Raw genomic sequence first — 15,697 nt, 5'->3', positions numbered from 1 at the left:
TGTGAATGTGTTTTATTGACAAGAATAACCATCATCATCATCATCAGCACCAGTCTGTGCATAATTCAACATCAATATCATGCAGTGTTTCTTCACCTGTTTTGGTCAAACCTTGTATAGAATAATAACTTCTATACAAACATACAGTCATTATGTATATTGATAATTATATACAGTTGATCCCTAAGATGATTAAATGAAGAGATGAGACTTTGTAGTGGACAAAAAAAAAAAACGCTGCAGATGGAATATCTGGCATGAAAATGATTGAAAGCTCCATTTTTTTTCTCCAGTTTAGAATTTGTTAATTGTGTAACTATATTTCTATGCTTTCTATTTTACTTCAAAATTCCGTCTTGAGCTTAAAACCTGAGGTTTGCTGATTTTACAATTTCCCCCAACGTAAAAAGCCATAGTAGCTCATAGTGAAGCAATTAATATCAAGCTGTGCAAATATGGTACTCATCTGAAGACAACAGTACAGAAATCATCATATGAGAAAATAAATAGGCACTCTTGTTGCATAAAATACTTCAACATAAATTTCCTGTTTAAATCTGATACATTGTTCAGCAGCTTTGTTCTCAATCATAGGGCATATTGACATATTGAAACTCATGTTCTTCTGGTTGATGAATTCATCAGTCTCCCAAAGGCAGCACGACACATTTGTGGGTTCAGATCATTTTCATTCACTTGAAATGATGCCATAATTACTCTGATCAGATTTAAGCAGGAAACAACAAACTAAGATCACGTGAGCTGAGGAGGGTCGACTGATAAGACAACAAGGCTGCAGTTTTGAACGTTACACAAGATTGCACAGAACACCTGGGCCTTGTCACTGCACAGAACTTAAAGACACGTGGATGTCGGGAATATGGGTTGATCAGACAAGTCGATTTGTCAGCTTTACTACTCCACAATATCGTTTTTCGAGCATGACATTAACGGGTCGCTAATCACGTGTTTCGAGGAGGAGGCAGAATTGGCCTAGTCGTACCTTCATTGATTCAATTAAAGTAAAGTGGGGGGGCAGACTCATGTAGGATTTTGAAATTTTTGCACAATCATAGTGGAAGAATTGCGGCAAATTATTCCACTGTAAGAGAAAGTCCGTCATTATTGCAAATGTAGCAAATTCCCACCATGCAGAACCCGCTGCTGTGGTGGGTCCAAAACAAGACCAGGTTTTGAGCATTCCCACATCAATGCTTGTGCGTAAATCAAATTATGCAACCCCTAGTTGGGAATATTTTGTGGTGGGAGAAAAAAAACATCTGGAAACATTTGGACAACAATAGATTGTCTTGGGGTTATTAGATAAACAGTTATATATTCCTATATGTTCTTTTTACACTTCGTTTTCATACAGTATGTGCAAAGAAACAAGCAGGGCCATTACTTTACGATACACTACTTTATAGCGCTAGCTTTTAAACAGCATCTGGAAGTTGTTAATAAGAAGCCCTTGTTTGCTGTGCTGAGTCGACGAAGAAGACAATTTACTGACAGAAGAGAGAGGCACAAGGATTTTGAGGAGTTGGATTGCCTTTGCTCAAAACACTACAGAAAAGTGATGCATCTTGCTAAGGACAGATGCACACTTCATGCCTCTTTCATTCAAATCTCGAATTGCAGTTTGACCACTTTATAAGATCATCTGCGAATGTGTGCTTTCAAAAATCTATTACAGCAAAGCAAATTTTAATCAAAAGGAAAAAATATATATATATAAAATGTGGAATATGGGGTCAGCTACGTTCACACTTTTCGCGCACAATTCAGTTTTTTTTTTTTTTTTTTTATCTTTTAGGAACACAAGTGCACAACAAGACATACAAGCGTCAATATGTATGTAAATACATCTGTTCAAGGTGGCTCACAGAGCTTCTATTGTGGCTGTGACTTGTATTTATTCATACATGATTAAAAGGTCAAATCTGTCTGACTGACTGATGGAATGCATTGATCTGAAATTCTTGCCCAAATTTCTTGTAACTTAATTGTCTCTATTGATCATCCAAACAGTATTTTGTTGTCTTTTTTTTAAGTAGGCTTAGTCATAAAGTACATTCTTTCTGTTTTGAGTTTGTGTGGTCTAGGGCAGGTATGTTGTACGTTACAATTGTGGATAGTTCACATGTGGTCCAACTTCCATCTAGACATCTCTCTGTGACATAAAGTAACTACAGGCGAGAGTAATTGCCTGTATGTGGATGCAGACGAGGAAATCAAACATGCAAGCAATCTCACATATGTCATCATGGTGGTCCAGTTTGTGGCGTAACCCACCCCCCCCACCAAGACTGCTTCCAAGGTAACTGGACTTCTTCTGTGTGGTTGAAGATGCTTCCCCTGTTTTCCAAAAGGCTGTTCAAACTGTCTCGTAGTCCCTAAATTTAAGAGATGTTTGGACAGAGTTGTACATTAATGACAAGTGGTAGTTTTTAGTTCCTTCCTTTGCTGATACAATTAAAGTCCCTGTAAAGTGAAAACAAATTTCTTCTAAGTTTGACCCACCACAAGACCAAATTTGACTTATGGTTGTCACTAACAAATCTTCTTAGAGTCCATTATCCTTTTTCGGTTAATTGATCGACAGTCGACTTAGCCGGGTCATCGTGGAGCTTTTCCGTGACAAAGACGCGTTCTAAAGTGGCTATGCTAGCCCGAAGCCCAGGTATGGCTGTCAATTGGGACTCCCCATCTTCCAGCTTGTGATCTGCGCACACTCACAACCGACAACGAGGCACTCTACAAAGCAGCTAGGCCAGTGGACTGAATGTTACAATTGCACCGGACAAACTTTAATGTGAGCAAAAGTAGTTGGAGAGTTGAGACTCATGCCAGGGCCCATTGCGTCACCTGGCACCGTTTTAGCAACAACCCCTCCAAAAAAAATAAATAAATAAAAAATCAGTAAAACTGAAATTGTGAAAATTTGAAAATTGGGTGTGTTCGGAAATGCTTTGTATGGAGTATTCAGAAACTCTGAACATTGTCCTAATGTGCTGTCCGGTTATTCAGAGTGCCACAAAAAAAGGAGTGCCGCTCCAAGAGGGAACATGGAGCGCCCAGAGCATCAGGAAGTATAGATGGAAACCGTTCAAGCATGAGCTGCTGATTGCTTTATAGCATAAGGTACATTCAGAAATTAATGGGAGGGAAGCGCTCTGTCTCTCCAAACATACCGCTCTCAGTTGTGTTAGGGCTTCAGAGTGAATTTCTGAACGCACCCTCGATCTCCATGTACTTCATAGTTCTCAGTCTATGTTATCATCAAACAACATATTTAGAAAAATCTTTGAATTCACTTTACTGGATCTTGAAACCAAACGTACTATATCTGGTGGTAGAACACAAATGAAGTAATATTTGATGAAACCACAAGAAAATGGATTTGACTGATTTTGTTGCTCTACAGGACATTGCTGTAGCTATAAGGAAAATAGCGCATTTTAATTAATTGCGAATTTGTAGTTGGTGCCTTATTTATTATAGACACAATGCAACTAAAAATAATAATATATAAAATATGGAGTTGAATATGATTTTGTGGATTATCATGATCTAGATCAGGAGTGCCCAACCAGTCGATCGTGGTCGACAGGTAGACTGCTCCCAAGTCGTGTGGGAGGAATATATACTGTATGCACAATACGTATAGTTTTTTGGATGTGTGAATTTTATTATTATAGATTTTGTGTTAGTGAACACTACACTTGTGCCCCCTTTCAGTCTCATGTCTTTTTTTTTTTTTGATGACATTTACCATTAAACTACGGTAGTGTGTGACCCATATCATAGAAAGTTGCTTTTTAATTAACTTTGCTTTTAAATATTCTAATTTCACTTATGTAAAACACATTTAGTTACCTTGTGTATGAAATGTGCTATATATAAAGCTGCCTTGCCTACCATAGGGATTTCTCCGCCTCCCAGCGTCAAGTCTCCCCATAAAGTGGACAATAATCGGATGTTTTTTATCTAGTTTATTTTTTGTTTTGTTAATGTTGGAGTCAGTTATTATGGCTATTGCTCATAATGGCGTGCATGCATGTGTGCGTGCGTCAGAGATGAGCAGAGAGATCAATGTGATGTCTAGTGGTTGTATGACAACAACAAAAAAGTGTTGTGTGGTTAGCTACAGCAAGCTGAAAAAAAGGTATTGGTCAATTTTGGGAGGTTGGCTGCTTGAAATGAGATCTTGGGTCAAAAAAGGTTGGGCACCCCTGACCTAAATGATTGATAATCTACACAAATGGAATGGATGACTTGCACATGCACACCAATAATTTGTAGGACATACTGTATTGTTGCTTGAAGCAGAAAAGAAGCGTTATTCAATGAAGATATCTTCAGTAGGACAAGAGTAGCCTATGTGTTCCTTGTAATACTGCTGGAAGGCCTTCCTGTAAAACATGAATGAATTCAGTTCAGACATGATCTATGCCTCAAATGTTTTTATAAAACACTGGCTGTGTGTTGGATGTTGTACTTTGAGGGTAAAAATGCACCATCAATTCTAAATTTAATTTGGTTTCATAGCTATAAAAGTGTAACATCAGAATCTTAGAATCTTACCTTTAAATACTTGTTTTGTTTTTAAAGACTGCAATGTACTCGAAAATGGTCAGTAAAGTACAGTACCTCGAAAAGCTAATGTAAATTTGAAAAACTCAAAGTGGATCATGCATAATGTACAAGACAGAGCAGAATAGAAAACAGCCTACCCGACTGACTTGGCCAGAGGATGTAAAGTTGCATCTGCCATCATTACATGACAGGCAAAGCGCTGTTGGTCAGGATGTTTGGTGATGAAACCAAAGTACCTGCAGTACAATAATTTGAGTTAAATGCATTGAGCATAGAAATCAATTGACACTGAAGAGACAATAATGACTTCAGTAACTCCACTTAGTTCAACGTACTTGCTATGTTTTGGATGGCAGCCACAGAATGAGATGTTCTTCAAATGGAAGAAATGGAAACACTGGTCTCCCTGAAAAAGAGACAAAGTGTATAAATGCGCAAGAAAAGTGAGCAGTTGTCATTGTGCACATACCCTGTGAGCAGATTGACACTGGTCCTGCACGCTGATCTTCACACCCCTCACACTGACATCAACCACGCAGGCCGAGGGAGGTTGCCCTGCTAATCGCCTGTTATATGCAACCTGTTGGCACATGATATAAACTTGTATGAGGAGCTTTACCAGCAGTGTTCTAAACAGTAACACACAAATACAAGCTACAATATGTAAACATTCTGCTTAAAAAAAAAAAAAAAAAAAAGACTAAAGACGTATTCATTCACTGAAGCTGAAGTCCTTGTTCCCTCAAATTGTAAAGTAAGTGAATGGCTACCATCTAGGATTTTAAGCTTAAGTTTCTGATCCACATGTTCTTGGAATAAAATGAATCTCCAAATCAAATGAAGAAGATAATCGTTTAAAAAGAATAATACAGAATAAGCCTCGTAAAATGTTTGTACCAAATGTACCAATGTGGATCAGTTTCTCACTTATAAGTGACAACTAGAATTATAGAGTACTATAGCTGGGATAGGCTCCAGCTTCACGAGTCCTTCGAGAGGATAAGTGGTAAAGAAAATTGATGGGTGGATAGGATGCATATACCGGTATCTATTAGCTATTGTACTGTACTACTGTACATTTGTGTTTGTTTACCTTACGCATGGCAGCACACAGCACAGCACTGCCTTTGTGGATGGGGACTTGAACGGAACCCAAGAATCGCACCAGGAACTGTTCTATCGAACCATCCTTTTGTCCTGTGAGACAAAAGAGCCAGAGAAAGACAGAAATATTTGATCAATCAGTCTATGAAAGTAAAGGAAATTGGAGACGCTGCGCTCAAGACAAGTAGGAGTTAAACCATTTAAACCTTCTCTCTTGAGGCTAAGAGTGATGTAGTCCGGGTTGCCAGCATGCAAATACTTCTGCCCCCACATCATGGAACAGTAATGGGGTCTCTTCTACCAATTCACTGTTAAACCAAAAATTATTTCTTTAAAACAAATAGTATATCTTTGTTCATCTATCAATGACTGGGAGGAAGTTGGAGTACCAAAAGAAAGCCAAAGAAGCACAGGGCGAACATACAGTATAAACTCCATACTGACTAGAGGCATTAAAACAAGTCACCTACTTGCTTTGAGGCGGTAGTACAGTAAAAACCATTGGCCACACTATAACACTGAACATGTCGAGACTAATATAGGCAGAAACATTTCTATTGATTTTTTTCACCTTTGTTAGTATTTTTGGTTAGCCTGACAGCATAGAAGGCAGGGAAGATTCCAGTTGCTCCGGTCCTCATGTTGTAACCCTGACACCACAGATCCTCAGACTGGTTGAGAATTAAGACTGGGTCATCTGTCTCCAGGTACAGCTCATCAGAATGTCGGGGAACAAATCTAATCATGGAGAAAGAGCAATACATTTCAGTCCAATGTATTGACTGACACAAGTCAGCAGTCAGAATGTTAACATGCAAATGTGTTGACCTGTACACAGCTCTGTGGCTTTGCTGTTGTTCCACTCCATCCAAAACACAAGAAAACACACCAAATGAGCCAGCGCCTGAAAAATACGGATCCGTATTATACACATGGTCACTTTAGGTTTTACCATATTTATCCAAAACACATCAGGTCTTAACATGAACAAAGTGTAACATTTTAAGAGACTCAAGAATTTAGGTCAATCTCATTCTATCATGTTTCATCAAACATTAATATCACATTTGAAATGCTTGGCTTGTTACTATATTTTATTCAGTAATAAAAAAATTACTATGGTACAAAAGGTAACCAACCAGTGGAACTGTAGTCATCAGAAGAAAACAGGTTGAGGAACTTCTTGCTTCTTGGAGCACTTGTTCTCCCCCCATTAGACTCCTCTTGGTCTGATATTTTGGTTGACATTTTGGGCTGCTTGCTGACCCTCGCCACCACCTCCCTCCTCCTCTTCACTTCCTCCTCCCGCCGCCTCCTCAAGTCTTCTTCTTTCATCTTTCGCTTCTCCTCTTCCTTTCTTTTCAGTTCTTCTTCTTTCCTCCTCCCTTGGAGCAGAACACACAGAAACTAATCAGATCTACTTAACTCATTCACTCCCAGCCATTTTCACTGAAGTAACCCCTTTCGCTCCCGGGTGTTTTACTGGATTTTGACTGATTTACAAGGCCCACAGACTATTTTGTTTTATTGCTATAAAAACATGGAATCTACCAAAAGAAAGATTAGAGTCTCTTCTTATAATATAGCTAAGTTTCCTCAATACAGTATTCACATTCCTGGTGGAAAACACTGACTAAAAGAACTCTTATACTCTGCTGCAACCTGCTGGCCCTTTTTTTGTAATAACTACCATTACTTTAAGCCACATCTTCATGTCAGAAGCTGCATCAAAGTATGCTCTTTCAGAAAAAAAAATGAAAGTGGACAAAGTATTAAAAAAGAAACATTTTTAATTTTGGGGGGATTAAATGAGTTAATGCTTTTGGTTTACAGTAATTTTAAACTCATAAAAATGAGAATCTGAATGACCAACACTGACGAAAATAGCATGCCTTTACGCTACATTGGATTGGCCAGCACTACCCAAACGATTGTTTTATGTTGCTACATTTGGCTCTGAGTGCACATAAAAACATCCATCCATCCATCCATCCAGCTTGTGTTCATTAGGATTATAAATGAGCTGGATCCTATCGCAGCTGACTTCAGGTATGAGTGTAAGGCTGTGAGTCAATCACACCAATAGTGTGAAAGAACTTAAATGTGCATGCATTTTTTAAACGTGGCAGTAAGCTATTTAGCCCAAAGAAACCACACGCAAGCATAGGGAGAACATGTAAACACACATTGGCTAGACCAGATTTGAAACCCAAACCTCTAACTAACATGCTAATGACCAGAAAACACTGAGATGCCCCACAAGAAATGATTTAAACCCCCAAATCCCCAAAACTAATATTAAGGATAAATGGAAAATTCCTCTCACAAGTTTGAATTAAAAATGTCTCACCTTGCGTCCTTGCTTCTTCTTCTTTACTTTTCCTCTCCTCTTTATACTCAAGGTCTTCCTCCTCATTGGCTGACTGATAGACTGTCTCTGCATCACTGTCATCATTGTGTCCACTCTTACTGTGCAAGCAGTCCTTGACTCCAACCACCTCCAGTTGAGCATTTTTATCAACCACCACTGTGTATTTAACGGAGTCAGAATTTAACACTGCAGGTGCTTCACTCTTTGGTACAGTTTGTGCGCCAACATGACCTCCCTGAGAGACGGATTTGGTGCTCTCAGCCTCAGTCACATTATCACCCTTCCCATTCACGGGCTTCACTTTTGACTGGGTCTTCTCTGATTTTGCATCACTTTCAGGGCAGGATTCTGTACTTTGGGCTTTCTGAGTGGAAGATGCACACTCCACTTCTTCTTCGTGGATGTCTGGGTTTGCTCGATGGGATACAGGGGGATGTTGAGGTTCTGGTAGCGGTCCCTCAGTGTCTGAGCTGAGGGACATTCTGGTGGAAGCCCCCTCACTGCTAGACTGGGAACGAACAGATTTCCTGTCATGGTTCTGGCCTAGGAAAACAAGCAAATAAACAAATATTAGCTCATGAGGATATGAATATTATTAAAAAAAAATATTATTTTCCAAGACTATTTCATTTGAGAAGACCTCCCTTGATAAGCTGAGGGGGACTTGTGGTCATAGAGGCAAGGACAGTGAGACCTGGAAGTGCATGACTGGGAGGAATACCATATACTGAACCCAAGTAGTGCTTTCTTTGTTTTTGGATTTCTCTGCTTGTCACAGATGTCCAAAACAAACAACACGTTCAAGCACAAGAGTGTCCGTATGAGCACTCGGCAGATGTTTGACCACGTCCTGGAGGTGGCGGGGGACAGTGAGACTGAGTGGGCAATGTTCTGTGCCTCCATTACTACTGGGGTTGTGGCCCTAAATTGGTTGGTGCCTTTCATGGCAGTAATCACCAAACCAGCATAATTTATGTATTAGTTATCATATGTCATATCAGCAGGTTGATTAATATGATTTTTATATAGGGAGACAATTTTCTTTTATTCCCTTAAAAATAATACGAATAAAAATGTACGGATTCACATTGAGGGTAAAATATAATAATATTGTAAGGTAAATGCTTTTGATCTAACAGCAACCTTTTACAATAAACATGGAAAAGTGAAACATGTATCAGTCAAGTCAAAACATGTCTTTACAATAACGAACATTCATGACCGAACCCCGAAAGCAAGTGAGCCATGATTGGTGTTTAGTTGAGCCTTTGGTACTGCAGGGTTTTTCCTGTGTACAAAATTCAGAGGCGGCCACCTCAGCAGTGCACCGGAAAGACCTGAAGCAACAAACGAAGAAGAAACAGCTTTCTTTTTTTTTTTAACTTTAATGTACCGAAGAAGAAACAGATCATGGAGCAACCGTTGTGCACTCCCATTTCCTGGTTGCGAGGCAGAGGTGGCACACTCCAGCCATCTCCAAAGTCATACAAAACACAGTATATACATTACTATTACTATATTTACACTTTAATATGTATTAGTGGATGAATTTTTCATGGTTGTAATTAGGGGTGTTAAAAAAAATCGATTCGGCGATATATCGCGATACTACATCGCGCGATTCTCGAATCGATTCAATAATCGGCAGAAGCGATTTTTTTTTTTTTTTTTTAAATAGGATTCACACCTTGAGCATGGAAGAATGTTATATGAACGGAACATTAAGCCTTAATATTTTATTTTAATGCTGTTCAAACATGAAACAGATTACAACCTCTATAAGACTGAAATTTCAGATAAATAAATAATACATTTTCATATAAATCTTACACTCTACAAGCTTACTGATTAGTATTTTCTAAATTTGAATGAAAAAAATCGCAACAATCGACTTATAAATTCGTATCGGGATTAATCGGTATCGAATCGAATCGTGACCTGTGAATCGTGATACGAATCGAATCGTCAGGTACTAGGCAATTCACACCCCTAGTTGTAATTAAAAAATGGCCTAAAAGTAACAGCAACTTTGTATTCATATAATTTCCAGTTTTTTTACCCTGATCGTAAAATGGTTGCAGGAAGGCGGCCCATAATGGTATCGGCACCGCCGTGAGTACCGATACCTTAAAATAAGACACCTGGTATCGGTAGTCACCCATCATAGCCAGGGTGATACCACCTGTGCCTTAATTTGAGCCAAGAAAAACCCTGCAGTGTGATGTTATTTTCAATCGACACCAAGTGACAAAATGGCCGCCCCCCCCAAGATGGATAAAAACGAGTAGATTTTGCTGCTTAATTCATACTTCACAAGCACAATAAATCAGAAGACCATGTTTAGACGAATGGGACCACATAGAACATTTTATTGTTACGATTTTTGACTTGACTTCCTCTTTAAGTAATTTGCAATACTAGTGATTATAAATGATCAAGTGTCTTGCATAAGGACACACCAATAGAGCAAATCCTCTATTTGAGGCCAAAGATGAATTATTACCTTGGGCCTGGGTCTTGTCCTCTTTTCTTGGTGCTACAGGTGTGCGTGGGACCACCATGGCTGTCAGGTAAACCTGGTTAGGGAGCGAGTTGTTGGGCTTCCCCCTTCCACCCGGGTTAACCTTTTTAGTACAGAGTTTTCCCCTCCCATCTGAGCCTGAGCTTTTAAGTCCATTTGCTTCTTTCGCTCTATGATTTACGGCTTTCTCTTTCTCCTTCCCTTTGGACTCATCACACAGTCTTCCAGCTCTTCGTTCTTCCCTCCCTGATGTCACTCCATCCTTCGATCTGATGTCCCCCAAGCTCCTCTCTCGCATCGCAAACGTTCCTCTCCCTCTCCCTCCCCCTCTTCCTCTTCCTGCTCCTGCTGCCCCCCCTCTCCGTTGGCTCCTAGGCATGCTATAGGACTGAGTATGTGTCTCTCCTTGCGGCTGTTTTTCTCGTGGCCGAGCCCGCGCGTCTCCACCTGCAGCTTGAGTGCTGGCTCTGCTGTTGGCCCCATTGGCAGTCGGAGGTTTAGGGGCCGGTCGGCGGGTGCAGGGTCGGACTTTGTCCTCTGCTTTTGGTTGGCTATCGGGTTGCGTTTGATCCCCTTATAACACAAAGGAAAGCATCAGATTATTTATTAGGTAACCTCATGTGGAAATTGGGAAAGGTCTGGAAAAGCCATACATAAGAAAATAGTCTTGATTTCCAACCATTCTTTAGATTTTTACATGCAAATATCATTTTGGTAACTTGCACTAGTAAGCAACTAATGTACAATTTATCCCAATATCATTTTCTCAATGTTGTCACATAACTGCTGATTTAAAAATACTGTTACATTCTATTCCTTTTACATTTTTCCACACAGTATCGTTACCTGTAATATGAGGAGATGAAGATCGGGAGTGCTTCCAGCTGTCCTTCTTCCCTAAAGAATTGTTGTTAATGGTGTCCTGGGGAGAAAAGAACAATGTGAACAACATAATTCAGTATAACAATTATCATCGACATACAATGACACACATAACACATATTGTTCACAAAGATAAACAAAATGTTATTTTACGACAGTTGTGTTGTGTATGTGTTGATGTGCATCATGTGTGTTGCGCATGTGAGACGCACTACAAAGAATTAAGTCTTGTATTACATTTGGTTTTTGGGTTGTGTTTCAGTAGGTGGTTGTACATGTGATCTGGCTAATGCAAATCCTGGGGTCATTCCAGTTGGCTCAGTGGCTCCAGAGGACAAAGTTTATAGCAGGCAGTCAAACAGCTTTTGGCCATGAGAGATGTCAGACGCTGACTCGATAGCAAGCTCTAAAGTAACTTTATGAGAAAGGAAAAAAAAACAAAAAACACTTGATTGAGCTATGCCATTCATAAACAGGTCCAGCATCATATTTATAAATGTAAACATTTGTTTTTCTATAGAATATGCATCTCTAAATTTAAAAATACTTCAATTGCAAAATAAATCATTAAATGGATATAAAATCCTTATTTGGAATACATTGTTAGCAGCACATCCCAATATGGTGCAATACAGTTCGACACTGCTGCAACTACACTCACAATAATCAGGTGACTTTGTGGATTATTATTTATTTTTTAAAAACATGCAAAGCCTACTATTCAATTTTAATGTAAAACAGGTATTACAGTTTTCTGAAAGCAAATGTCAAATCTTTCACCAAATAAAATTACCAGAATGTGATTATTATTCATTTCATCTCAGTGCAAAAAAACAATATTGATTTTGAATGATATAAACTCCGACTGAAGACATCCAATCCAAGATGCTTAAAAATAGCAGAGGTCAAAGCCATTGTTCACTGCACTCTCCTTGCTTCAATTTTCAATCCATATGTTTCACCAGGTTCTTACTTGAAAAGTCTACAGTCAACATTTTTTTACAACTGTATTTGATTTTCTTTCTGTCACAGACAATGTCAGTAATGACACAATAGTGAATTGGAAATACTACATGTCCTTGTGGTTAAATTAGCGCAGTTTCTCATCAGGGCTGCAGTAATCAAGTCACATTAAAGTTTCCTGAATATACTCATGCATATAGGTCTCAAGGAACACGTGACCAAACTGTTGGCCTTTATTTTTATACACATTTCTAGACTCCACCAACACATCTATGTACTTTGTGTTTCCATCAAAGAAAATGTCAAGTTAAGAGTGGAACAAATTTTAGCCTTTAACGTACAAGACTTATATTGCATTCCCCGAAGATGTGAAGTCGGAGTTTTCTGACCTCTGACCAGGAAACGTGGACTGCAACGCCACTCAAACTGGGAAGTCCAAGTCGCAAAGTTGGAAAAAAAAAAAAAAAGCATACCCGACTTTGCCGACCGACTTCAATCAGACGCCACTCCACAATGGCAACCCTCATGGAGACACAGACCGTGAATGGAAAAACATAATTTACAAGATTATAAAACATCTATCTTTATTTATTACATTAATTTAGTTACACTATATAACTTCACGTAACACTGTGATTTTTACTGACTACGTGAAAATATACCGCTAGCTCCCTCAAATTGTGCGGTCAAATGTATGACATGTTTATGAGATAACCCTTTATTTATATAAATAAAGGAAATGTGTTTTAATTTCAGTGCTTCTCAATTATTTTTTTGTTACGCCCCCCAGAAAGAAGAAAATATTTCATGCCCCCACAACTTTCCACTGTGTCTATAGATTTATAAATGTATTTACTTGTTAAAAAAAACAACTGTATTCGCACTTCAAAATGTTTGCTTTGTTATTGTTTACTGCAAAACTTATGTTTGTTTATGTACAGCACTTTGTATACAGCAATGCCTGTTCTTAAAGTGCTCTATAAATAAAGTTGAGTTGAGTATAAAATTGTTGTAAGTACACCTCTGCAGAGAATAATAATACTCCGAATACTAATACCTAATACTCCTTGCACACTCGCTGACAATGAGGGTGCCACTGCCACCTACTGCAGTGGATGTGTAATTCCACTTTGCTGCAGAGAAAAAAAAAAGAAGTTTTCCTTGGGGTCACACGCACCTCCTCTAGTATCGCACACCTATCAAGGGTCCACCCACCTGTTTGGGAATGACTGAATTAACCAAACCATAAACAATTTATCAGAATTAGCCATCTTTGTTGTTTACATTCTCCTGAAACACTGAAGTTGCAACTGGTACAATATATGAGTGGGATAACTCCGACTTCCCGCCATCCTGGAATGCAACATTAAACTCATTCAATGCTAGCCATTTTCAGACCCTCCTTTACCATGCCACGTGGAAAAAAAACAATACTGTATACATAAATACGTACCTGGGATTGAATGTCTTTCAAAGGCAAATACAGTATATGTCCTTGAGATTTTATGTATATCTATGTTATCACTCATCATAAAAAAATGCATACAAATAATAAAGAAGTCAATCCAAGAGTCAGGTATAAGCCCTCTGTTTCAAAAGACAAGTCCTTACAGACTGAACTACCGCCGCCAGAGATTAAATTCCATACATGATCTAAACATATTCTGTCCTTTACTATTCTTTCATGAAGTGACAGAACATGTTTTTAGGCAAACTTGAAGGATGATGCTGATGGATGCTGCGGTGAGATGACTCCACTCTGATACGAACTGACACCGTAAACAGGATGCAGTTCATTTAAAGGGGTACTGCTCCTACTAGATTTGGCCTACTAACACTACTTATTACTGAACCCTGGCAAATGCTAAACTTGTTTATATATATATATTCTTCATGAAACTAAGTCTGCTGCCTTGGCTTATATGCATGTCTGTACTGTACGTATATGTTGCTGTTGAGGTTGTTAAAATAACATATTTAGTGTTAAAGCATTCATCTAATGTGCACTAACCTGCTATGACGACGACATGATACATTTATGTGTATTTGCCACAGATACTAACAGACACAAAAACAAGGTACAATGACTTTTCAATGTGCACTGCTGGTAAATTTCTAATGTTTTTCAGAAACTGTGCACACATACAATGGACTACAATGACGGACACAAAAACACAGGCATTGCTGTACCATGATGAAGACAGGATAACAGCACATACAAATACATGCAGTTTGGACTAATGATGCTTGTTTCTAAGTACAGGATCCACCCATTCTCTCTCTCTCTCTCACTCACACACACACACACACACACACACACAAACAGACACATATTCCCTCAGCTCATTTCAATGACAGACAAATCACAAGGGTGGACCCATCCCTAATCCCTACCTGGGTGCCGGCTTGTGGTCGTTGTGGCATTAGAGCCAGCGTGGTGGGCCTCTTTGGTCGATATTTGTCCATGACAGCACAGATTGAGCCCCCGTGGAGCGGTGACAGCCTCCACCCTCCCTCCTCCTTCTCCTCTTCTCCCCGTTTTAAACCGGTGTAGGTTCTCCGTCTCCTCCACCTCCCTGTTTCTCCCCTTCTTCCTTCTCTGACTCCTGAATCAGCCTCAAGCTAGACAGCTGGACACACCCCTTTTACTCCCTTCATGCTTGATCATTGGCTAGGCTCATTGTCACGTCATCATCGTCACCATCATCTTCCTGGCAGGAGCAGAGCAGAGACGAGCGATAGAAAGACGGCTCTAAGATGGGAGATAGAGAGAGAAGAGTGGGTGGATGATGTAGTAGGTAGATGAGGTGAATGGGGATGGACGGTAAAAGAAGGCAAACAGGGAGAAAGGGGGAGGAGAGGAAGTCATCACCAACCAATCATCACAAGGCATGACATCATCAGCTCCTCCATCTGCTTATGCCGCGTCCCGTAAGCAGAAAGCACTATGAGTGTGCATCAGTTAATCTGTGAAATAACACATCGTACAAAATGCGTTGAAGGACAAATTTCCCTTCACAAAAATAATTAAGTAGGGGGTGCTGAGCAACAAACGTGCTTGAAATCAAAAAGTGGTCCAGGTCGCCTGAAGTCAAGACCACGGCACTCAAAGGCTAGAATGTGGGGCACAAGTTAATTCAATTCATATGGTTCCAACCTGTACCCATCCCTAGTCTCCGTCACCTGGATCAGGGCAGGCCTTGGGCATAGTCGAACTAGGCGGTCGCCTAGGGCGCCATCTAGTGGATGTGGTGCCA

General features: G+C 39.5%; 1 protein-coding gene across 3 annotated transcripts; it reads right to left on the bottom strand.

Moving 5' to 3' along the window:
* Positions 1–6: 6 nt before the first annotated feature.
* LOC144015896 (C-Jun-amino-terminal kinase-interacting protein 1-like) lies at positions 7–15,418 on the bottom strand. Of its 3 annotated transcripts, none has more exons than XM_077516345.1 (14): positions 15,317–15,418; positions 14,835–15,192; positions 11,442–11,517; positions 10,578–11,168; positions 8,054–8,617; positions 6,843–7,088; positions 6,532–6,607; positions 6,275–6,441; positions 5,693–5,796; positions 5,069–5,179; positions 4,935–5,005; positions 4,737–4,835; positions 4,313–4,415; positions 7–2,396 (listed from the first exon to the last, which is right to left on the bottom strand). In XM_077516345.1, the coding sequence occupies exons 2-13, from the start codon at positions 14,904–14,906 to the stop codon at positions 4,343–4,345; spliced, it is 2,250 nt and encodes a 749-aa protein (XP_077372471.1). In that variant the 5' UTR covers positions 14,907–15,192; positions 15,317–15,418; the 3' UTR covers positions 7–2,396; positions 4,313–4,342. The 3 variants fall into 3 exon arrangements, with proteins under 3 accessions (XP_077372471.1, XP_077372472.1, XP_077372470.1); XM_077516346.1 differs by having other exon boundaries at positions 14,835–15,151; positions 15,317–15,333; XM_077516344.1 differs by lacking the exon at positions 15,317–15,418 and having other exon boundaries at positions 14,835–15,251.
* Positions 15,419–15,697: the final 279 nt, after the last annotated feature.

The sequence above is a fragment of the Festucalex cinctus genome, chromosome 3 (genome assembly GCF_051991245.1).
Source record: "Festucalex cinctus isolate MCC-2025b chromosome 3, RoL_Fcin_1.0, whole genome shotgun sequence".
NCBI classification, from domain to species: Eukaryota; Metazoa; Chordata; class Actinopteri; order Syngnathiformes; family Syngnathidae; genus Festucalex; species Festucalex cinctus.
Note: the sequence above shows the minus strand (reverse complement) of the source record. Positions and strands in the feature narration are given on the sequence as shown.

Bases quoted from the DNA above. Each gene is read 5' to 3' on its own strand.
- LOC144015896 (XM_077516345.1), bottom strand. From the start codon at position 14,906: ATGGACAAATATCGACCAAAGAGGCCCACCACGCTGGCTCTAATGCCA. The intron at 6,442-6,531 runs GTCAACACATTT...CTCCATGATTAG, and splicing joins AGCCACAGAGCTGTGTACAG to ATTTGTTCCCCGACATTCTG. The intron at 5,006-5,068 runs GTATGTGCACAA...TCTCTTTTTCAG, and splicing joins AGTGTCAATCTGCTCACAGG to GGAGACCAGTGTTTCCATTT.